The 25,082-nt window shown below is 54.1% G+C and overlaps 1 protein-coding gene across 8 annotated transcripts in view; it reads right to left on the bottom strand.

Moving 5' to 3' along the window:
- Positions 1 to 435: 435 nt before the first annotated feature.
- The window catches only part of LOC122392176 (histone deacetylase 4-like), a 107,073-nt gene continuing 82,426 nt past the window's right edge, over positions 436 to 25,082 (bottom strand). For all 8 annotated transcript variants that reach the window (XM_043386771.1, XM_043386774.1, XM_043386772.1 and 5 more), the window contains 14 exons: positions 20,282 to 20,393; positions 19,791 to 19,918; positions 16,707 to 16,889; positions 13,491 to 13,604; positions 11,768 to 11,852; positions 8,582 to 8,718; positions 7,009 to 7,228; positions 5,531 to 5,713; positions 3,986 to 4,269; positions 3,573 to 3,695; positions 3,112 to 3,252; positions 2,728 to 2,898; positions 2,135 to 2,310; positions 436 to 1,808 (listed from right to left, as the gene is read on the bottom strand). In XM_043386771.1, the coding sequence (XP_043242706.1) occupies positions 1,736 to 1,808; positions 2,135 to 2,310; positions 2,728 to 2,898; positions 3,112 to 3,252; positions 3,573 to 3,695; positions 3,986 to 4,269; positions 5,531 to 5,713; positions 7,009 to 7,228; positions 8,582 to 8,718; positions 11,768 to 11,852; positions 13,491 to 13,604; positions 16,707 to 16,889; positions 19,791 to 19,918; positions 20,282 to 20,393 (2,130 nt within the window). In that variant the 3' untranslated portion in view covers positions 436 to 1,735. The remainder of the gene's footprint in view (positions 1,809 to 2,134; positions 2,311 to 2,727; positions 2,899 to 3,111; positions 3,253 to 3,572; positions 3,696 to 3,985; positions 4,270 to 5,530; positions 5,714 to 7,008; positions 7,229 to 8,581; positions 8,719 to 11,767; positions 11,853 to 13,490; positions 13,605 to 16,706; positions 16,890 to 19,790; positions 19,919 to 20,281; positions 20,394 to 25,082) is intronic.

Below are 25,082 nucleotides of genomic sequence, written 5' to 3'. Positions count from 1 at the left end.
TGCCGTGGAGACATCTGTGGACAATACAAGAACCAAAATATGGTCGTAAGTCGTAACCCAGTTTTACCAACAGAAAAATAGCCGCCTACCGGATTTTTTTGCCTAATAAAGACCGCTTCACATACGGAGCGTAAACGCAATGGGTAACGTAAGCGGATAGGGCTTTACCGTTTACGGTCCTTAAGCAAAATATTCCGGCAGGCGACTATTTTTCTGTTGGTAAAACTAGCCACGGCCGTTTTGTCAATTAAAGCGGTTGAGGAGGATAACAGGTCGTATGGAACCCATCTCGTTCTTTCTTATATCGATAACCTAAGGTCTGCACTGATGGGCTATCTACGCAACTCGCATCATGGCGAAGCGACACCCCCAGCCGTGCGCAAATAACAAATTCCTCCCCAGCTCTCTCACGTCGCCACCAGTAAAACAAATCGCTATAAGCAGTCCATGTGTATTTTCACCAATGTCACCCGGTCCACTGCGGGTGAGCCGTGCATACAAAAATAAGCTTCCGACGGCGGCGGGGCTGTGCCGGCCTGCCGGTCGGTCGGGGGCGGGCAGCGGCACGGCGGTTGGTCCGAGCGCTGCGATCTGTGCAGTGTGCAGTGGGACCGCCGGCCGCACTCCCGGGCGCCACGAGTCCGCAGAGTCAGTCAATCAGATAGTTAGAGTCAGATAGAGGCGGAATCAGATAAAGTCGGAGTGCATTTGAGCCTGAGTCCTCAAAAAACAGAGTCAAAACTAGTCAGAGCTGGACAGAGACAGACAACAGTAAATCCTCATAATCGGACGGACATTAGTCTTCAGAGTCGGAGCCAGGTAAGAGTCGGTGGGTCAATCTGAGTCAGAGTAAGAGTCAGATAGTGATAGTCTTCAGAGTCAGAGCTGTGTCAGGGTCAATCGGACAATTTGAGGAAGTCAGGCCGAGTCAGAGTCAGAGTGTTAGACCTTATAGCCGAGGTCCGTGGGGTCTCAGCCGTCAGCCGGGCACGCCGGTCGAGTCGCCCACCCCTGGCCAACAGACTCTGCCGACTCTGCCTCGGTCTCCGAGAGGCCAGAGGTCGTCCATCCGTCCGCGGTCTCAGAAAGTCAGACGCCGCCCGTCCCCAACCAACGGCAGGCCCGGCCGCACCGCGCACCGCGGCAGCGCCGCCAACATAAAACGCACAGCTAACACCAATCATCCACAACAAATATCGAAGTGTTCCAACAAACTACACATGGGGGCGCGCCGGCCCGCGCCGCCGCCGCGCCGCTTCTGTCTCGCCCACCGGACGCGCGCAGCCAGCTGACTAGAACATACATCTACGTGGAATGTATACAAATAACGAAGCCACCGGCATGCCGTAAAATAGTTCATCTCTCTCGCTCTCACGATCACTCGGAGCCAGCGGAGGGCTGGTCTCGATTTTCTGCGGCGGCCACCGCCGGCGGTCGTGGCAGCGGAGGGGGGACCGGCCGCGGCGGCCGCCACCGTTGAACATTGCACGACTTAGCGTCCTCTCTCTCTCTCTCTCTCTCTCACTGCCGTTCTCACACTCGGAGCTCACACGGCGCCGCCTCTCACCAGCTATCACCGACCGCGGCGGCCGTGCCGCGCGCGCGCCGCTGCCGCTGCAGTGCCGCGGCACTAGAGCTAGGACACAGGTACGGTGCGGCGGCGCGCCCGGCGGCCGCCCGACAAAGTTCAAGTTGTACCGCTTGCCGACAGGTGTCGCGCTGGGTGGCGCGCCCGCTACTTGGCCTCCGACTCGTCCTGCTCCATGGGCTCCTCCTGGGTGGGCGAGACGGGCCGCGCCGGCGACGACCTGGCGAGACACGGGAAACACGGTCAAACACTGCACGGCTAGGGAGAAACTAGCCATTAAACACTGCACCGTGGCGAGACAAACACGGCCAAACAGTGCACCGCCAGGGACAAACATAATCAAACACTGCATCGTGGAGAGAAAACACAGTCGAACACTGCACGCCAAGATACAAACACGATCAAACACTGCAACATGGCGACACAAACATAATCAAACCCCGCACTTTCACTCAATCAACCTATACATCGTACGAAAACCATCGCACACCCCACCATGACGGGAAAGACCCCACAACTCCCTCGGATCGTTCCCTGTTCACTGACCGACAGGCGGCCGGCGGCGGCGACTGGTGTGCCGCCGGCGGCTGGCCGGCGTGTCGATGGTGCACCGTCAGACCGGCCATGGCCGACAGCGTCTCGGCGTCTCGGTCCTTGAGCGCCTCGGCGTGCGAGAGCGGGATCAGGTGGGCGGTCCGCTTCACACACGGCCAGTGCGGCACCTGACGCGGAGAGAGAAATGGAGGTCAGAGCGCAATAAAGGTGAAGGGGGAGGGGTATGATAGGCAGGAATAGCCAGTCAGAGCATACTCGTATTAGACGGGCGAGCCCAATCAAGATCACACCGGGGGAAGATTACAGTTGTATACAGTCGGTCTGAGCGAAGTCCGATCCAACAGCACTGATGTTCGAACACGGAAGTTCCACGGTTATTTAACGATGGTCAGACTTCGCTTGTCAGTTCATTCTTCCCTTCTCCCTATGCCCAGAGCCAGCTCCCAATCGCCATTCATATTCCTACATCACTCCTTCCGAGTCTAAATCCTTTTCATTGTCTCCCCGATCCCACTGCTTCCTTCCGCACCCCAACCCACCCACCACCCCTTCAGCACCCCACCCCCCTATCCCACTCCCCGCACCTGTATGTCGATGGTTTTGCGCAGTGTGTCGATGGCCGCCTGGCACGGTTTTCTGTTGAGCTCCTCGTCACTGATGGGCTGCAGGTCGTCTCCGAGCAGGGCGCGGATGGTGTGCTCCGTGGCGTCACAGATGGCGGGGATGTCATAACCGCCCTCCAGAGCCATCGCCACCTGAGGGACGGCAGCGGGCAATGACGGTTAGACGGCGGCGGGGGTAGCGGTGGAACGAGAAGTCTGGACGTAGATAATTGGGTCTTAACGAGCCAGGCCTTTGATTCCGTAATAAATTCATTTTGATCTGACACAGCCCCCCCCCCCCCACTCGCTATATTCTCCCGCTGGTAACAAGTATACCAGACCCCTCTCCCTGATCAGGTCACTGACCTTGCCATTGGCCAGAGTCATCATCTGTCGCGTCATCCAGGCGAAGCACTGGGCCGACACCTGGTACCCTCCGAGCGGGGACGGGTGGCCGCGGGCCGCGTCAAAGCCGCTCGATACCAGCACCACGTCAGGCTGAAAGTCCTGCCGGTCACACCAAGGTTAGGGGAGGTCAGAACAGGTCAGACCACGTCAGCCCAGGTCAGATCAGGGCAGACCAACAACGCTGGAATTTGTCCGGAGGATAGTTCCGTCCACTCATCTCACTCCAGTAATTAAAGCAAGTCACAACATGGCACATCATGAAACAAGCAAGGCTCAACATGCCGGCACATCACGAACAATTTACATTCCTCCATGAACTCCTCTTTCTTTAAACATTATTACACCCGAGTGACGTCAAATCAGCCACCCACCCAGCCCTAAACCCACCCTTTCCCGGGGGTGTGGGCACGGTCACCTACCCTGGCGATGGGCATGACGATGCTCCGGAAGGCGGCCAGGTACTCGGCGTCGCCCATCGGAGGGCTGCAGCCGCCTGACCAGGCCACGTTCACGTTGAAGCCCATGCCGTCCTCCACGCCGCACTGACGACAGAGGCGGCGCCGGGTCAGGTCAAGTTAGGTCAGGTTAGGTCTGGTCAAGTCATATTGAGAAAGGTGATGCCATGAAGGGCGGGACATGGTGAGACGTGAGTAATAAGATGCCTCGATAGTTCGAAACACTGGATAAGATGTAAACGAGACCGCATCCACATTTTTAGCCAAGATGCAGCGACCAATGACCATCAGCTGAACCTATCTAAGAGCTGAACAGCAGATGAACATAAGAATCTCCCGCATCAAACGCCTCTCCCTTCCTCCCCCGCTCCGCTCACCTCCACGGGCGCTCCGGTACCCGGGAAGAAGTTGCCGTCGTCGTGGCGGTGCAGCGACAAGTAGAGCACGTGCGAGCTGTCGTAGAACAGCTGCTGCGTGCCGTTACCGTGGTGCACGTCCCAGTCGACGATCATCACCTTCTCGACGCTGAGCTGGAGCCGCAGCAGGCGCGCCGCCACCGCCACTGAGTTGAAGAAGCAGAAGCCCATGGCCTGCTGGCGCTCGGCGTGGTGGCCGGGCGGCCGCACCAGCGCGAACCCGTTCTTGACGGCACCCATGGCCACTGAGGAGAGAGGGAGAGAGGGCCGTCAGGTAGGGCGGAAGGACGGAGAGTGCGGATAAGGGAGGGCCGTCAGGGGACGCTGAGGGACGGGGAGGGCCGTCAGGAAGGGCCGCAAGAGGGCTCGGTGGGTCGGGGAGGGCCGTCGGAGTGCAAAGGGGCAGACGGGTGTCCTTGCGCCAAACATATCAGATACCAGCCGCTACGTGCGCAGCAGCCCACCGAACAACGGCTGTTTGGCTTGCTTGTCTGGATCGACAAGCCACACCTACGGTACTTTCACACACTGATGAAACCGCGCTGCTGGGACAATTATTTAATTTATCACTCCAATATCACGTAAATACGTTTCCGATTCGTTGAAAGAAGCACCACAAAATAAAGCAACTTAACAATAACCTCACAGTCACAGTCACCGTCACATGGGAATTCTCACAGTCGATGATCAAAGTACAGCCGTACAAAACACAGGAAATAACTATTGAAAAAGGCCCGTCGCTCGCTGAGCCTGTCCGCAATGAAAGTAATGACCACACTGTCGCTACTCGAGCAAAGCGGGCCAATTATGACGTCAGTGGGGCGCAGCGACATTCATGACCATACATAAAAAATGAAATGCAATTCTGTCGCTGGTTGAAAGCCACAAAATGAAATAATCTTAGAAGCAAGGGCCAATTAAAGGCCCGGCAAAGTGGCGATGATAATTTCAATAAATCGCGACAAGTGCAGCTGGGCGCACAGTCTGAGGAATTCGACATGACAAGCTAATGGGACATTTTGGAGCGTCGCCGCGGGTCCCACATATGTTAGTAGCGTCACCCGAAGTTCGAGGACTGACGAGCTGAAGCACGTCATTTTGGCCTAGCAATGTATTGAAATAGAGTCGACAATGCTGTAGGTGCTCATCCCCGAACAGAATCTGGTGGTCTGACCATGAACAGCTCCGGCTCTAGAGAGCGGCAGCAGTTTGGCAGCCTGATGAGCCAGTCAGCTCAAACGCCAGAGGGCGTCAGTATTTCATCATTCCATGATCACGCCCCATTGCTCACGATTCGGTGAACGACGGGGAACTAAACACACCGAGTGCCAGCTAGTTTTGTAGCTACACCACCCTCTGAGAAACGGAAACCAAACCAAACCCCACCAACTGCAAACTAACAGGCCTCCTTTACCGGTGAATCCAACAACATCAATATACCGTTCGCTCACATAACAACCTTTAGCAGAACTAAACAGCCCCTTCCCTCCCCTCCCGGTCTCTGACCTTTGAGAGCCAGCTCGCTGACACAGCCAGCCGCCATGCGTGCCGCGCTGCTCGTGTGTAGCTCGTTCCACGTGGTGTCCAGATCGACGCCGATTCCGCCGCACGGCATTTTCACAAACGACCGAATCGGCAGCTCGCCCAGTTTGCCCAGATCGAGCTTCTGTCGGTTCAGCGGGTTGGTGCCTACCGGACACGCGAGATGGAAGGGTGGTCAGAGAGACAGTCGGACAGCTAGACAGCCCAACAGAAAGCCAGACAGATAGACCGCAGTGTAGACAGGTTGTCATTAGCATCTGTCTGCAGGCAGGCGGGGAGGCAAGTGGCCTTGCAGCATCGCATGATATTGTTATCAAAATCCCGTAGTATAGGGGAGAGTGGGGCACATTCGTGCAAAAAATGGATAAACCCATATATCTGTTCTTTGGTTAGTGCAATGGCAAAATTGTTGATTGTAGTATGGAAAGGAACTATTGCAGATAGTTTTCCTCTTTAAAAGTTATCCTCTAAAATTATTGCTTCCATTAGAAAAAATGACTTTTAATAACTCTGAACATTTGCACGAAACTGCCCCACCTATGGGGCACATTCGTTCAAGAGGTGGGGCACTTCCGTTCACCCTGCAAAGTTCGAGAAATTACCGGGCATTACCAGAAATCTACCGAAGGAAATTGGCAGGGGGTCATTTCACTTGATTCCTTTCGACAAGAATGCATTGCACAACATATGTAGAAAGAATGGGCTGGCCAACAAGAATGTGCCAACTGCCGGCCTCCGTGACCTCGCCAAGTTCGCGTGAATTGCTTGTCACGACGTCGCAAGCAGTCGAGACTGAGTCAGGCGAACGTCATTAGAGAAACCTACTACAGATAAAGTCATAAATCGCAAAAACTAAAAAAATATGCACGAATGTGCCCCCAGGCAGTGCGTACACGAACCTGCCCCACAACGTTATTAGTAATATATTTCAAAATTTCTTTTTGAAAAAATGACACTTTTTCAACAAACAAGTTTGCAGCAGTTCCGTGAATAGAGTGAGCTTCTTCACCCCCAATTTTGAAAAGCTGAACCACATTTCCGAGTCAGGATCACGAAAATGGATGATATGAGAAAAGTTTGGAAAGCTCACGAATGTTACAAATTTGCGTTTTTATCAAGCATGACAGCAGGTACAGTGTTGTCTTCTACGGTGAACGAAGGGCGGCAATGATAGACATATTTCCATAATTTACCTTGAGCTCGTGCAGTCACTCGTGTTCCCATAAACTGCTGAAAACGAATGTGCCCCATGCACGAATGTGCCCCACTCTCCCCTACTAGAAAAAAGAAGTCCGATATTCACTGACAAACTGTATCTCGCCACTCGGGTTTAGCCCAACAATCATCACCCACCAGTCACCTCCCCATCTTACGGACTAGGCTCTCCCTCTCCCCACTCCCCCCCCCCACCCCCCACCCCCATCACAGTCCCTCCAGCCTACCGAAGAAGATGGTGTGCGCCTCGCTGTGGCAGGTCTGGATCTCCTCCAGCGTGGCCTTTCGGCTGCGGATGCGGTCACAGCGGTGGGTGAGACCCGTCTCCTGGAGCCGACTCCAGATGTACTGCAGGCGGGCGCTGTGCTCTGGGTGGTTGGAGCTGTCGCCGCACACACACTGGTGTTTGAGCATCAGCGGGTCGTACACCAGGCCAGTGCCGCAGCCCTGAAACGGAGACAAGTGGTGAGTGGTGAGTGGAGCTGAGACGGAGAGGACGGTGGCCGGTACAGGGCTTTTGTAGTTTATTAGGAGCTTTGGGGAGCACCGACTAACAACGTCAGTTTGTGCCCATCTGGTAGAGGCCGATAAAATGGAATTAAATTTGAACTGGGCGGTTCTTGCCAACTTTCAACGACCTACCAGCCCAGTATCTCTATTGAGGAACTCCTGACACCCCACCCCTCCTTTCAACCACGCTCCTGAATTCCTCTCGACCCACAAAACCGTCCGTCAGCCGCGGCCCTGGCGGCGGCGGAATCGGCTGACGTAATGAGTTTAATCAAGTTAAATGAGGTGGACAAGGCGGCTGCACTTGGCCCCAAGGTCGCCCGGAACGCCGCGACAAATTGAACGCCGTCCGCCGGCGGTGTGCCGACCGGCCGCTCGCCGATTCGCCTCATTAGGCGAGTGGTAGTTTGGAATTACAAATCAGGCGACAAGCAACGGCGGGCGATTCGGCGATTGAAGTGGGCTATATATCACCGGACAATGGTCGCAGGCCGGCCGGCCGGCACCGGGCGAGTTTACACGGTGAGTTTGTGTGGGAAGTGTGAGGTGGTTAGCAACAGCGCCGCGGTCAATGGGATCGCTTGTTCTGTGTCAAGTAGTTAAGTTTTACACAGCCATCGCAGAGCATCGGTTTGTTTGAACAAAAATAAACGCAAAGTTGATCACTTATCAGAAGCATCTGCAATCCATACCGGTCATGAAACTGAATAGGATTCCCTCTCCAATCAAACCTCTAACATTTCCCACCCACCAGCAGCGGCTCGCTAAACAAGCCAACGCACCACATCCTTGCGGCAGCCACGTATCAATCCCGAAGTAAGTCACCGCCCAGCAACTAGCCACACTACCGCCCGGCAACACAACACAAATCCAATGACGTCCGCCCTAACTGACCACTGACCCGTCACTTACTTATGACGTCACAGTGGTCATTCACTTGGCGTGTGCCACCGTCACTTCCTCCCCCCTACGTCACACCCCGCGTGTTGTGCCTCTATTGCCCTCTGCCGGTGATCGTTCGTGACGCCCGTCACACGTCCGTAACGCGTTACGCGCGCGTGACACAGCCGTACTACCGCCGTAACGACACGTAACGCGAACGACACCGATCGAGAGAACGACGGCAGCTCTGACGAATCGTCCAAAGGCACGACAGCTGACCCGCGTCACGGGCGCCGGCCGAGGCGCCGGTGTTTCGTGCACGGCGTGTGTGCCCTCAATTAGCCCCCATTCCGGCCGTCACCGCCGGCCAGGCCGCTGTGACGTGACGTCACTGACGTCGTTACACACCTGTTTGCTGACGTATGTGATGTGCGGGTCGCGCGCCGGGCTGGCCGTGGCCGCGGGGTTCAGCGTCACCAGAGGCGAGGAGAAGGCCCGCGCCAGGGGCCGGATGGCGTGCGTCACCCGGGAGTTGGGAGGTGGCCCTGTTGAGAGAGAGCGGACACGGTGGTTAGGTCATGTGAGGTCATATTTAGCAACAGAATGCTGAAACAACAGGATAAAAAGATTAAGGGAAACGATGTAAAGCAAACAGCCCAATGAACGGCGAGCTACAGCACACCATTACACACGTAGAACGCACACCAGTTTTTCAAAGGCACAGCGCGATAATTTGAGCTTACAAATAAGCCCCATGGATTCGTCACAACACAGCTATCCGCCAAAAACAAATAACCAAATAATGAGACAAATATCATGTGACAGACTTCACTGGAGATGCATAAAACTAAGCGACATATCCTGCTCAAGGATTCGACAACGGCCCGCATTTGGCATTCCTCTCACATACGACCTACTGACAGCTCCCGGCCGTCCCTGCATACGCTCGACATGGGCGACGTATGCAGAACCCGTATCGATTCCGTACAGACGGAGGCCGGCTGCATCCGTGAGCTGTTTCCGGCCGGGCCGGGAGTCACGGGGCTCGCCTATCTGATCAGACAGGTCAACGGAAATAGCACCGGTCCCAGGCACCCGGCGAATGCGACTATTCCAGACACCGGCCACGGAGAAAGGTCACGACACCGTCCCGAACGGAAATTAAAAAATCAGCACTCAGCTGTCCGGAAACCAGCCCAGACAGCAGTCGAGACCAACTCCTCACATCAGCTCAGAAACCACTGACCAAGGGACAATGTCGCAGTGGCTAGACACTGACCCAGGCGGCTGCCCAGACAGCAGATGTCCAAGACCGGACAGCCGACAGTGTCGGCGACTTCGTCAGTCTGGCCAGACATCCTTCCGGCCGCCGAGCGCACTACAGTGATACCGCATCAGCCAGATTGGATCCGGGTAGGGGCTCTTCTCAATGGGCGACCCGAAACGCCACGGCGAGGGATGTCGGAATCGAGCGAGTCTGATCAGATGATTGGAGGAAATTCTAAAAAGACCACAGATGAAAACTAGATGATTAAAATAAGCAGGACAACGAGCAGAAACTGGCAAGAAATGGGCCAGTTAGCTCATCATCACATCTTTGCAACGTTATGTAACGTCCACTGCGCTCACTAACAAGGCATTCGCGGCTCTGTTCTTTCCAGAACTCAGCTGCAGGAAGTCATCCACCACAACTATGAAAATGAAAATAGTTCCCGTCTTGTCCGCCCTCTCCATAGAAACCAACAATGACCACAGATACATCCCAAGACCGTCAGCTACGTCCAACACAAACGCCCAGCGATACAGCACTAGCCAACGATGTCGGAATAAGGAAGTTTTAGCTTCACAAGGAGAGTGCTCAAGCTCAATACATTGGATGCTTGTAGAGCGCATGATCCGCCCTTCCGCGAGTACTCGAGTTCGGCGCGCGGGACACTCACTGCTCCATTCCCTGTCGTGCACCTCCCGTGGCGGCAGTACGTTGGTGACGTGGGTCACGTAGGCCACCACGGTCGGCGGGTGGCGGCGCCGGGCTGTGCGACGAGCCGGATGGCCGCAGCCGGGCCGCCGGCGCGCCCGGCACCGCCCCGTCCTCCGTGCGGCCGGCGGCGCCAGCAGCGCGGCACGCAGTAGCTCCAACGGGCCGCCCACCAGCAGCCGCAGCAGCCCCTCCAGCACGGCGGCGGCAGAGTCCAGCAGCGGCCGAGCGAAGTCCGTCCCTGAGTCCGGCTTCGCGTCCAGCGGCGCCGTGGCCTGGGGCGTCGGCTCGGCGAACGAGGGCTCAGCAGCCATAATGTGTGCGCTCGATTTGTTGCAGATATTGCTTAGAGCTTTCCTAAATCCTATTTACGCTTTTAACTATGATGACTGCCTATTTTTCTAGTTCACATAAGGACAAAATCGTATTGATATCTAAAGCTATAACACAAAAAGAAACACAAAAGGACAAAAATTTTGACAATCAGAAACATACACAAAACAAGCAAAATGTTTCACAAAAATGTGAGAAGTCGAATTGAAGTAATGGCGGAAAGGGCGGAAATATAAATTTCACGGCGCCACCCACGTGCCGTAATCTACAACGCAGCAACACACCCGGAAGAGTCAAATACCAAACTGAACCTCACACGGTGCAATAGACCTAATTTAATCATTTTCCAGACTCAAACCGATATAGTTGGTCTTCAACAACTTAGCACAGCAGTTTGGAACAATAGCAAATCCAACATCCGTCAACCATGAGAGGAATAGACTACCGGGAGCGAATCATTCGGTGTAAAAGTGCGGCGTATCAAAACTACACTATCAAACAAAATGTTTAAAACAACGAGCATCTCTCAGGAGATCCGCTTTCAACTTGTCTGCCGCCTCCCACACATGAGCATGATACTCAGAACCATGTCGCCCACAAGTTGATTTCATAACATCAAAACGATTCGCTGCAAACTCTTCGAAACAGGGAGTTCATGGTTGTGATACGGGTCACGAGGTACCCAGACGTACCCACCCCTGTCCACGGACAATGTTGGACGACGCGACGTGACTTCGAGAGAACGTCACTCTGACGCACAACACGGTATGGTTGAGCGTCACGGTTAATGCCAAACACCGCGGTTGCTGCAGCGACCTGCGTTATTGCTCCAGCTCAGGCAAGCACCAACTAATAACAGGAAATAACACGCTAGGCTGACCGACAACTCTGGCCGTTCTACATGGAACCAATAAACACTGTCATTGAAACGCAACTGAGTGAAATAATCTATTATGTCGCCAGTGTCAAAATGAGACTTGGCTGAGCTATCGCGTAAGTCATAATACAGTTTTTCCAAAATCCCAGGACATCAACACTTCAACACGATCAACCCTCACTTCACAAAATCAAATGGCACCACTCAGTCAAAACAGCAAACACAGATCATGAATAAACCGGACATCCCAATCCACAAGCCTCACCCTCCCAACCCAAAACCCTCACAATGTAATAACATCCCCCAGCACGCCACTAACAAACACACTAATGAGTAATGACACCCTCAAGTCTCCCCCGCACACAGCCCCACGCTCGATTTTGTGTCGCTCCCGGCGGGTACTCACCGTGCCGTCCCGACAGGCCCATTTGGTGAGAAGGTTCTTCCCGCACCTCTGAGACGTCGATGCGGTTCTCGGTCAGGTCGATCACCTAAAGTAGGAGGTGAGAGACCGTCAGTGTCAGTACATCAGCGTGATCTTGTTATTAGTTCAGGGAGCGGGGACAGGGGTCGTATGGGGAAAAAGGGGTTCCAGGAAGGCCAGAAGTCAGCGTGAGAGGTCCAGGGGGCCTCAGGGGGCCCAGGGACTCTAGCATCTCAGCGGTTAAGAGGAAGTCTCAGGGATCGACTCAGAGGGATCAGGGATCGCAGCTGCTGATGAACTGGAGAAAATTAGGGGGAAAATGAAATCGGAACAGCAGGGGTCTCAGGAGTGGCACGGTGCTCAAATATATCGCACAGTGCTCCGAGAGTCCATGAGGAGAGACTCAGGAGTCACACGATACTCGCGGTCGGTCCTACTCAGACTCCACCACTCCTACTCCTACTCAGATCATCCGACTCGGATCGTCCAGCTGGCCCAATTTGTCCCGCCGTGCCGCTCACACATCGCACACTGCCCATCAACGTCCCGTCCCGTTCCCGGTAGCTCCAAATGAGCACCCCCCCCCCGGATTCCGAGCACGGCAAAAGAACGGAACGTGATAAAGGAAGAACGCCGTCCGCCATCTCTTCTCCCCAGGCTAGCCGAGGAGCCGGGGAGACGAGACACTATTCACAAATCTCATTAGCCAAACGCCGTCAAAGTTCCCGGATGGTGACGGGCGGCGCCCGAGCACACATTCAGTACCGCGGTGAGACCGGAGATTGGATGTGTGGATTCGTGGTAACGCTACACAAAACGTCAAACGCCCCACGTTATCTCATAGCTTCTGCGCAGGTGGTTGAAACGAGCCACGGAATGTGTAATAAAGTGTTTGTTCGGCGGCTGACAGTCTGCTACTCCGACGCATCAAAGCAACAGCCTTTGATATACGAGTACATACGCAAATTTATGCAGCCTTCACGAGCTCAAGATAACGTTCCTTTACGCTCCTACTCACCAGAATCATTTAAATTGACTTCGTTTTGGGACCCACGCTTTGGGAGTCAACTCACACCACCGAGTCACTTTCCCGAATCGTCGATTTAACGTCATCCCCGCCGAGTCAGTAAAGTGGCGTTCAGAAGTTCCCAGTCGTAAATGACTTATGTAACGGTACCGGTGGGTGCAGGGAAGCCCCTGTATGTGTGAACGTTACGTCTACGGGCCGGGCGGGAGATTCACAAGAATATCGACGGAATCATTGGCCAGTGTAATAGTAGCCAGCCGCTGTCAGGGCAAAGAGCATGGCGATCGTATGTTTTCTTTTCTCAAATAATGGCTGCAATCCGCAGCATATCCATCAAGTATTTGAAAACGTGCAAAGATCAGGGGCTTGCTCACTATTAAATCTTATATCTTTTTTCTAATACACATCAACATTCCATACCTAGCGTATATGGTTGTAGCGCATGCATACCTAGCGCAACAGCAAACTACACCCCCAGTCTAGACGAGCCCCGGCACATTGCGCTAACATGTTTCGCTCTAGCATCCATTGACAGAGATTACGTCGCCACAAATCTCCTCCCGGGTCAGATTTCTGTCCTGCCGTGTCCCTGGCTCTGACCTCTCCCCGTCGTGTCCCCTGGCCATCCCTGAGTATAATCCCCCTCCCCACCGCGACCCAACCGTCGCCGGGTCTGACCTCAGCGTCCTTGGCGTCCTGCATCTCGCGCGCCACGGCCGCCTCCGTCTCCTCCTCCACGTTCTCCACATGGTTCTTACTGCTGGCGCGCGTCAGCACCGTCTGACGAATGTGCTGTGAAGGAGAGTGAGGGACGAACGGTCAGGTCAGCGGCACAGAGAAAGAACAGAGCTTAGACTGCGGAGACAGCAGCACCGCCACAGGCACCAAAACACACAGGCTAGCCATGATAAGGCAGCTGAAAATCTATGAAGCTTTTCATTTTCGTTTAGGGTTTCACTTCTCGTTTATCGCATTTTAGCATTGGTCAGTCCGAGGAGCAGACACACCCAAGTCGGCTGTTCTTGCTTTCTGGGGATGTTGGGTCCACACATCCTATCTTTAGACTAGACATTGGTAACATTGGTAACATTAGACATTGGTAACACAACCAATGCAGCGAAATAGTGGAACCCTAAGGCGGGCTAGTGGGACTTGTGTCTAAACGGAAACTCTAAATACGTAATTCACTGAATATGCATTACACATTCATTATAATCTAACTTCAATACCCACTGGAGTGGCCTAACATGGTGTTCATTAAATTAAAGCAATTAACTGGTTGCAGGGTCGGAAGCCGACAGTACTGCCTATGAATACACTATGAATAGAGTACGGAGTAAAGCCTACTTCAGTGCAGTCGGGTTCGCCTTGATAAACCTATATATAGTTTGAAGACGGTACATTGAAGCGTTTCAACTTTAATGTGGCCGAGCTTAATTAGGATGAGAAGATCAAACGAAAGTCAAAGCCAATGACACAAAGAACGAGCTATAGTCCAGCCAGACCCACGGACCACTTGGTCAGGTCGAGCTGAAGGTCAGACTTATAGTTAGGTTCCTATAATCACTCTCAGTGGTTCCTTTAACAATGACCTCGTCGTCCCACTCCGGTCTCTAGCCGACCCAGCCGCCTGCAGAGCGGTTGATACCCCGGCTAGCAGGCCTCCCCAGCCCTGGTGCACAACTTTCCGCCCGGACCGCCGGGGCTGGCGCAGCTGCCGCAGCTGCCGCAACTGCCGCGGCCAGCTGGGCAGCAGCTGTGAGTCCGGGACAGCTTAGCTCGGCCGGCAAGCTGCCGCCCCGGGCCGGAGAGACGGCTGAGGTCAGCCCATCTGTCAGCGCCGCCGTCACACCGCCATCAGAGAGTCTACGACCGAGTGAGTGAGCTCCAGGGATTGCTCCAGGGATTGGTGGAGCCTGGACGCCGATTGGTGGAGCCTGGGTGCCGACTGGGAGAGTCTAGACGAGACTGGAGAGTCTGGGGTATACTGCCGATTGTGTCTAGGTAGGTCTACTCCAGCCAGCAACAACCATTCCAACATGGCTCCGAGATCACTCAACAGCCGACAGCCCCCGCTCATCCACTGTCTCCAGTCCCGAGCCAACACGACCAGCCTCCTCACCATCCCTTCCTCGTATCCATCTGACAGCTTTCTCCCATACCCTCCCTTACCCCGTCCCCACCATCCCCTGCGCCCCTCCCCCCCGCCCGACCCGACCTCGGTCCGGCGGCACGTCCGGACGGTCAGCGCGCCGGCCGACATCGATCCTCGTATCGGCCCGCACACACCGTCGATACCGGCGGACGGCAGCCGGTAGAGTAAAGACCAACGACCGACGGCGGAGTAACGACCAACGACCGACGGCGGAGTAACGACCGGCAGCCGGCAGCAGAGCAACCGGAGTAACGACCAACGAGCGGTCAGAGTAACGGCCAGCGAACAGCCAGAGTAAAGACGGGCAAACGACCAACGACCGACCAGAGTAACGACCAGCGATCGGCCAGAGTAACGACGGGCCGCAGCAGAGCGACCAGAGTAATGACCAACGACCGACCTGGGTAACGACCAGCGACCCACGAGAGTACCGGCGGGTCGCAGTAGACTGGCGAGAGTAACGACCGTAACCGGCAACCAGCCAGACAACCTGACCAAAAACAGAGTAATGACGAACAACCAGAGGAGCGACCAACGGCAGCAAAGCTACCACAGTAACTAACGTCCAACGGCAGTAGATCGAGTGAGAGTAACGACGGCCTGACCGAAAACCGATCAGACAGCCCGGCCAACGTCAGAGTAACGGCGGCCCGACCGGGGCCCCATGGCAGCACAACGACCAACGACACGAAATGAGTCGGCACAACGACCAGCGACCTGGCGGTACATGATTGATTGGCTTTGGAATAACGCGGAAGTGGTAAGCCGATGTCGAGGCAAGCACCGGCTAAAACAGGATTGAGCCAGAGCGTGACGGTGCAAAATATCAGCGAAATCCATCCAATCAATACAAACAGGGCAGTAGTACTTCCCAGACCTCCTCTGAGACTGCGTTAGTGGGAGGGAGTTTTGATCACGAGCACCGGCGACTGGACGAACGGCTAGGTCGATTGGCGTACATGTCTCGTCTGTTGGTACATGGCTCAGCAGCCGGCGCATACGGTACGGTCATTGATCCATCAGTCAGTGAGACGCCGGGGTATCTGATACAATCTCCAGGAGCTGACAAAGGCACAGCCGAGGCGGGTAATGGGTACGTGGGCGATATGCTAAGAAATCAGTGGTAGGGAAGTACAGAGAAACTGTGCACGTGGCGAGATAATGCACATCCAGCCCATGATGGGGATACTATGAGACGAGGCCATTAGGTTATGAGAAATCGCTGTTCAGTACTGTAAACAGCGCAATATTAATTTATCCAATCCCAGCCAGCGAACAGCAAATAATACGCTACGATACCCATGCTAGATAGTCATGGCAGAGACCGCCCACGGCTTCAGTGATGCAGTATATGATTGGCGACAAAGAACCCGGACACTGGCCATAGTTTCTTTCCAGTTCCACCTGACAAAACTATGGCTATCTTTGGGGCGGTATAAAGTCAGCAATAGAAAAAACGACCAACCTCCTGGTGAATTTCAGCCCAGCAAGTAACGGCGATGGTTCTTAAATAAGACACAGCTTTAGCCAACCGACGATTCGCCACACACCAAACAAACGCTACGTCAATGGAAAATAGTGGAGGTGGCGACCCAGCCATCCTAAGTACCAGCTACTAGCAGGTTGTGCTGGTGCTGCTTGTGTCAATCCGTGCTGTTTGCGTCTTAGTCTCACCTGTTTGAGCAGGTTGTGCTGGTGCTGTTTGTGCGGAGGTTGTGCTGTTTGTGTCTTAGTCTCACCTGTTTGAGCAGGTTGTGCTGGTGCTGCTGTTCGTACAGCTGCCGCTCCTTGACCAGCTGTTCGTACTGCTCGCGGGTGAGGCTGGCCCGCTGAAGCAGCGGATGGCCCAGCGGCAGGGGCGCAGACTGGGTCCGGCTCAGCGGCCTCCCCTGGATGGTCCGGCCCAGTCGCGCCTGGGCCGCCTGAAAGGGAGACAGCAGGGGAAGGTTATAATACAGTGGGATATACACTGGTACAGTGGGAGAGGGTGCCACAGAGATAAACAGTGATAAGTCTTGCCCAGCCGCGCCTGAGCTGCCTGACGGGACGGAGGGGAGGCGGAGTCACTAACACAGGCGAAGGGGTGTCACCGACGGCGGGGTTGCCACCATGACGGCAAAGGGGTCACCGACACAGGGCGGCGAGGACGCTAAGAGAGTCTGTCTGCAAGGCCGGCGGCCTTAGTGTAAGACGGAACGTCTTTCTGTAAGACCGAAGGCCTGTCGATGGCTCTGGCTGCCAGCTGTTGACAACAACAAGACGACATAAGAGGGAGCAGAGCGACTTGGCGTTTCGGAGAGCTATCGTATAAAAACAGCCAAACATTACATATGACACAACTATGACGATTTCAGTACCCGCGTCAGCCTACAGCTTCCTTCCATTATAGAGGCAACAACAACAAAAAAAAAAACGATCGGTGTGTGAGCACAGGGAACACTCATGAACATGACAGAAGTGGGGGCGCAGAGCAGCAAAAACAAAACTGTGTCAACGGTCAGGCATCGCAAAAAAGACCAGTGACATGTTACGATAACCCGGGTCATTGTAAACAAAGAAAACAAAGCCCGCAACATCGAAATAGCTTGACATGGTTGAATGAATCACTAACCTAGTTCGAGGCGAAAGTGTAGCTATGTTTTGATTGCAGGTTTCAATCATGGCTACTGATGTCGAGATGGAATTTCGCATTCATTCAGCCTATCTCAAACTCCCAGAAACAAATGGCAGTACCGTTCTCGAATAATCCACACAATCAGCTTCCAAGTTACAAAACAAATGAAATAACGGGCCATCAAGCCAAACTTCACTTCATGTCACGATATTTGATAGATGAACAGCTTGGTATACCACTTTCCATCGGATTTCTAAGAACTGCGCGAGATATTACGGCTTGGGTATCTCAACAGAGGTTTCACATTCCAAAACCACATGAGAAGCGCATTTTATATTTGAATAACACTCAGATCCATTTACATATAGGTGCTTTCCGACCAGGGTTGTACTCGACTAAAAAAAAAATTGCCGACTCGACTCATCATTCAACTTCAGAAAGCCCGACTCAACTCTGACTCAAACAAGGAGCTGATTTTTTCCCTTGACTCGACTCATGACTCAAGCGGCTCAATGAAAATATGAGTTGACTCAAACTTGACTCAAATTTTTGGTTGAGCCAAGTGTGTTGACTCAAAATTGACTCAGATAAAAAAGTTGTTGAGCGGGGGGGAGGGGGGGGGGGGTGAAAAAATCCGGCAGCAGGGTCAGGCCTAAGTTGTTAAGCGGGGGAGAATGAAAAGCTTATAGGTATATATTGTTTCTAAAAAGATGAGTCAGCTGACTCATGTTCCTAAATGTTTTTGACTCAACTCAATGTCAAAAGTTGTTTTACTGACTCAACTCTGACTCAACTCAACACCTTAATATTTTTATCTGACTCAACTCTGACTCAGCTCAACAGCTCAACATTTTATCCGACTCGACTCAAACCTGACTCATTTGAGTCAGAGTTGAGTCAAATTTCTGACTCGACTCATGAGTCAAGCACAACCCTGTTTCCGACCAACAAATCGCACCTCACAGCTTAGTTATGTCAATAAATACCAAACCCTGGCGCAGCTATCTGCGTCAGCGACACGCCCGGCCTTTCCACTAACGTTTAGCCGCTTGCTTTGACAGCACACCGCCATGTTTCTCGGTCGGAACTGACCTCAAAGTGGAGCTGCTGTCGTATTCGGCAGCTCCGTCGGAGCCCCGCCACCATCACTCGCGGGACCGCCTCCTACACTCGCCGAGTCACCCTCTCACAGCCTCAGTCGCCTCCCCTGCTCCCCGCGGGTCACTGACCCCACAGCACACCACTTCCCGATCCGCCGGTCCCGTCACCAGCTCTGCCGCTTCCGGTCACCACAATCTCCGCCCACCACTGATACACTATCAGGTGCTCTCGTGCGACCACGCCCACAGAGCTTCGAGCTTCGAGCTTCGAGATTCGAGGACCACCACGAGCAGAGCTTCGCCGTCCCGAGCGGGCCGCGCTTCTGACTCCTCTGCGCGTCGCCGTTACCGTCCGCCTTATATGTGGAACTTGCCCCCGCTGATGTGATGCAACTCTGCCCAGTCATCGCGCAACATAACATAGAACGTAATACCCAATCGATGACGTCTCGCAGGCACAGAGCCTTCTCAAACGCAGATCGGGTCGCCAATTATCTGGCGAGGCGCGTGTGTTGTTGGGTTACAGTTCTGGTCACCACACAGTAAATTGGATCATTTGTGGGGTCACACTCGGCGCTGAGACTCTCTCAGAATTGAATACTCAGATATGTGGAAAAACCCGGTACCGCGAATCAGAGACCGATGCCAGAGCCACCTAGCGGCTAATGGCTGAAATACGCCATCAGAGCTTCACAATAAAAAAAAACAGTGTCATCCGACTTGACATACAAGACGTACCTGATCTGGCAACTTCACCACAGCGAGATCTAGGAACATGAAGTTTTATAGGAAGCAACAACATAGTAACACGCCGTGGGACTATAATAGGAGGGCATTGACCTTGATTCGCCCGGGTACTGACCTCTGCACAGGTGATTCCATGCTGCGGGTACAGGCCGCCCAGCAGCGGGTTGTACCGGGACTGACTGACTGACTGACTGACTGACTGACTGACTGACTGACTGACTGACTGACTGACTGACTGACTGACTGACTGACTGACTGACTGACTGACTGACTGACTGACTGACTGACTGACTGACTGACTGACTGACTGACTGACTGACTGACTGACTGACTGACAGATTGGACTGACACCGGGTACTGACCTCTGCACAGGTGATGCCATGCTGCGGGTAGAGGCCGCCCAGCAGCGGGTTGCGCACCTGCTCCAGCGACTCCATCTGTTTGCGGATGTAGGCCGGCGAGGTGGGCGGCGTACACTCGCTGTCAATCACTGAGGGGAACGGGGAGGGGCGGTCAGAGAGGTCACACAGCGGTCAGAGGTCACAGAGGGGTTAGACAGGCTACAGAGAGGTCACATCATACTGCCATGAGGTTACATAGCCGTCAGAGGTCAATACAGTTAAACAATAAGTGTTTTGTCATGCTTCCTATGTCACATTTTGAAGGCTCACAATGCGATACATTGATGCAATGCTATGTAGATTGGACAATGCAAGCGAACCAATGGACATCCTTACGACCTACAGCTCGTCTATGAATGTTGCAGAAGTTCCTGAAACCTATGTCTTCATTAAATTCACCATTACAAATTTACAGCCTAACAGAAGCAAAATAGATGTCCCGGTCAACTCACCGGGTAAGATGGGGAAGAAGGGCGCCGTCATCATAGGCGCTCCGATGGGGATCAGAGGGGGGTACGGGCCCGGTCGGGACGGCTCACCCTCGCTCGAACCAGAGCTGACCGCCTGAAACACAGACAAGGGAAAGTGGGGGAGTTAATTCACACGGTGAGTAAGTGTTCATGGCGGGTGTCATACTCACTCCACCGTTTTTACTCACAATAAAGGATGAGTTATAAAGGGGATTGATAGCATGACTATCTGAGTGTGATTTGAGTACATCGCGGGACATGACAGGTACACCACACACATGAGCAGAACTGGTTGTTGTTGTACATGACTCGGCAAAGTTGAGGGCGTCAGTGACACACGCCGCCCAATCTTCCGAGAGGGGAAGGGTGTGCTGGTTCGCGGCGTACACTAACACACCGATCGCGTGTGAGCTGGTAAGGCAGATTCGTAGGAACGGACACCAATGGATCGCTGGAAACATGCGATAAAGCCGCGCGCTTCCAACCAGCTTCGTAGACGTCACAACCTTCAACTGCAGCCGCCGCGCTGGTTGACGCAGCAATACGTGTGACGGAAAACTGGTACGACCAACAAACCATGAATGCAGCGCTAAGCATCGCTTCATCGTACCCATCGCCCCTCTAAAAAGCCCACAAAGCTGAACCACGAGCACCGCCAAAGCGCTAACTAGCTCCACTCCCTCCTTGGAGGTCCATACGAGTCCCAGGGGCTCTCGTAGGGCGGCCGTAGCCACTTCTGCGAACCCGGCGGCCCGTCGGCCATCTTGCAGCGAGCTCGGCTCCCGGCCGGCCGGCGGAGCATCGAACGTCGGCGACTCTATTTCAGTCCATCGGCGCAGTAGTTCCTAAACACGTCCCACGGGCGCCAGGGGGGGGGGGGGGGACCGGGGGCAGCGGCCGGTCAGGGACGATCGACCGGCGCCAGGCGGATGTCCGTAGCCGGCTTTGTCCCATGGACAGTTCCGGCGCCGACGAAACTCGATTACGTTCGACCGACGGCGCCGCGTCGAGGGCGACGACGACGCCTGGGTCCCACAGCTGCCGGCGGAGTTTCGGGAGGCAGTGCAGTGCTTCCGCCGGAACCGGTGGCGGAATTCATGGCGCTGCGACACGTGACGGCAGGTGTGGCGAAAGTCTCCAGGGAGTACCCCGACATCCGTGCTTTGCATCCGTGCATCCGTGCTCGCGGAATTACACATTAACCAACGCGAAACGCATTCCGTTTCTCCACCGAATTCACCGAGATACCTCTTCGCATTGTCGCAGGGCGGCTAGCAACCCACAACTCGTCACACAACTCATCACAACAACAATACAACATCTGTCGCTGAGAACGCAAGGGGTTTGGGGGTTTCCCAGTCGTTCCGCTCTATTACAACCAATCCAACAGGGCCACCTTCATATCACTGTCGCCATCTTCCGCTACATCGATTAACACCAACGCTAGGTGTCGTTCACGAGCTCTCCTCACGTCACTTCTGTCGTTCCTACAAGTCACAACCATCATGAGTTCAACAACACCGCACATGCACTGTGACCATTCACCATCAGCTGCATCCTGATCATCATCATGACCATCAGCATCATCAAAGACACAAAGCAGCGCCGCCGAGAGACGAGTCGATACAGGGCAGAGGACTGGGGTGTATCGTTACTAGCTCTGCCGCTCGTCCTGGCGTCTTGTCTGGACTCTCGGTCGATGCAGGGTATAATGACAATCGAAGGCGTCCGTGATGAGACAGAGCGACAGACAGAGAAGAGCTCGGGGGAGGTGGAGAGAGGGGAGGATGGGAGAGGAGAAAGAGAGGGAGAGAGAGGGAAAGAGTGAGCGATTGAGAGAAGAGAGAGAGAGAGAGGGAGACAAGAGAGAGGGAGAAGGAAAAACAGTGAGTGGAAGGGGGACCGACAGCGAGCGAGAGAGTGAGAGAGAGAGAGAGAGAGAGAGAGAGAGGGGGGGGATGGAGAAAAAATGTAGAAAATGACAGAGAGAGACGGAAGGTGAAAGGAAAGAGAGCGAGAGCGAGAGCGAGAGCGAGAGAGAGAGAGAGAGAGAGAGAGAGAGAGAGAGAGAGAGAGGGAGAGAGAGGGAGAGAGAGAGGGGGAGGGAGAAAAAGATGTATAAAATGACAGAGAGAGGGAAGGTGAAGGGAAAGAGAGAGAGAGAGAGAGAGAGAGAGAGAGAGAGAGAGGGGGGGAGGGAGTGAGACAGAGAGGGGGGAGCCCGCCGGCCGACCAGCAGGTAAAGGTCACTCGATGGTCACCGTATCGATCCCCGGCCGTCGGCGCCGGTCACCGGACAACGAATGGTGTGCCGCCCAGTCAGGGGGCAGAGGTGACCTGACCTGACCGGCACGACCCGCCAGGGAGGCGGCACACCCACAACGCACAGGAGAGCGCAGGGAGTCAGACAAGGTTCCCTCAAAGTGACGTTAAATTTACCGAGTAGAAGACTGAGGACAGCCGGTCACATTAGGTCAGGTCCCTCGAGGTGCTCGACTCACTCGAGTACTACAGTTCTCGCGCTGCCAAGACCAAAGAAGCCGTATTGAGGAAAACAGACCCAGAGGGTTTCCGTTGCGTGGGTGGAACTACGCTCTATTTGCGGCCTAGCCAGAGACTTTCTGTGACATCGGCGGCGGCGCCCGGCGGTGACGGCGGTGGTAGTACCAATCTAACCGCGTCAGACGCAGGAGCCAATTCATCATGTCGGCAATGGAGGCCAGTTGCTCTGATGAAAGTCCCAGAATCATGAAATGATGGGTATTCATCACTCTGGTGCTGGAGACCCTCCATGCCAGCCCCATCGCCCGTATTCCGACATAAAAATCTCCGTACACGTTCAAACACAATCCGTATTCTTTCCACGCGCTCAACCTTTACGTGACACGGGAGCACAGGCCGTCGAGCGCTCATCGGACGACGAAATTCATGAACGATCGGCCATCGATCCCCAATCAGGCGACGCTCGTGTCGTGAGGGCTGTGGCGGTCATGACCCGGGGCCAAATGACCTCAATTATCGAGCGGTGTACGAGACGCGAGGTCTGTGACGCGGGTGACCCCGGCTCGACCTGGACATGCGACAAGTCCCAGTTGACCGTGGAATGAGGAACGGGGTAATGAATAGACGTAAGCGACGGTGAGGCGAAATGCGAATGCAAAAAAAGAGGTGGCGAATTATGAATACAGCTGTAAATCGAGACCCAATGTTATATAATAGCCGCATGTTTGGAACTGACGATTTGACGTCAGAACGGAAACGTAAACAGGAAGCGACAGGGGCGCGAATCTATCTGTTTGTTTGTTTGCATTTGTGATTGCAGCCTGAAAATATGTGTGCTCTTTGCAACCCATTTGCAGCCAGAGTTCAGAAATAATGGTAGGTATGCGGTTCAGCCGAGTAAAAACATGAGCTTTTTTGCTCAGGCAGTACAGTTCCTTCCTTCAGCTGATAACCCTGCTTCACACATTGTAACGTGAATTGAGAGTTGGCTCTACGATATGCCGAGGTACCCAGTGAAAACTGGTATCACTGACTCAAGCCGATTAAAGATTACCGTAAGGTCCAATGGGCCCGTGGGCACGGTTCGTGTTGAGCCATGGCAGAAGCCAATGTTGTGTTGTTGTCCCCGCTTCCAACAGTCCTCAGGCTCGCACTCTCCTTTATTGCGTCCGCTCCCGGTAACCGACTCCAACACACTCTGATCATTGCTGCCGTCTTCCGAGGCTCCTCGCTTTTCCCAGCTGTTTCCCGCCTCCCGGTCGCAGCTGCGCTTAGTTTTCCGACAGATGCTGGCTCTGACGGCTGAGCTCGGGTCGCTTCCGACAGGTAGCCATCCAGTGACCCGCTTGTCCACAGCACAGACAAAATGCTTTCGGTCTCTCGGACACATTTTGTCCTCTCGGTGAGGCATGCGGACAGTTCCTTCTAAAGTGACCCGGCTCCCCACAGCCGAAGCACCTTGCTTCTCTTCTCTTTCTTTGGCGGTCCTTTCCGTCCTTTGAATTCTGCGCCTCTCCGATCGCAGCGACGACGCCCAGTACCTCGTCTAGTTTCTCCTGCAGCTTATTAACTTTTTGTTCAAGCTGGTCTGCCGATTTTGGCGCTTTTGCTACGAGCACCTGATCGGACGGCCTTTCCTCTGCGACACTCGAGCCACCGACGGCTCCGATCGCGGCCAGAGCATCCCGAGTCTGACGGAGACTTCGCACTTCCTTTAAGGCCTCGTCTAAACTGCTCAAGGGTTTATCCATCAGTTTTTTTCTGCAGCCAAGGCTCTTTTAATCCACACAAGAATTGACTCACCATAACCGACTGTAAATCGGAGAAAGATTTCTCGGGGTAGGCACTCTTGGCCAACCCCTGGATTCTGTCGCCGAAGTCCTCAAGTGATTCTCCTGTTTGTCTGATAGCTTGGTTGAGGTCCGAATATGCGTGAATACTGCTCACGTCTTTCCCAAAGCGTGCCTTTAGCGCTTTCTTTACCTCGGCGTATTGCCCTCGCAGCTTTCCCGGCATCGACGTGCACACGTCCAATGCCTTACCGTCTAGGCATATAAATAACGCTTCGAGCCATTCGCTTTTGTCCCCCAAGCCTGCTAGCAGCTCGAACCGCTGGATCCAAACATCCCAGCCTTCGTCGTTACTTCCGTCAAATTTCTTGATCCTAGAAATGAGGCGCAGCAGTTTGTCCGAACGGGTTTTCTGGCCTGGTTGTTCTTTCTCATCCATTGCTTTTTTTGTGCACCGAGTGACAGGCAGAGTACACCTCTCGCTGCCCCCG

The sequence above is a fragment of the Amphibalanus amphitrite genome, unplaced genomic scaffold, assembly GCF_019059575.1.
Source record: "Amphibalanus amphitrite isolate SeventyFive unplaced genomic scaffold, NRLGWU_Aamphi_draft 000473F_arrow, whole genome shotgun sequence".
NCBI lineage: Eukaryota > Metazoa > Arthropoda > Thecostraca > Balanomorpha > Balanidae > Amphibalanus > Amphibalanus amphitrite.
This window is presented reverse-complemented; position numbering and strand designations above follow the sequence as displayed.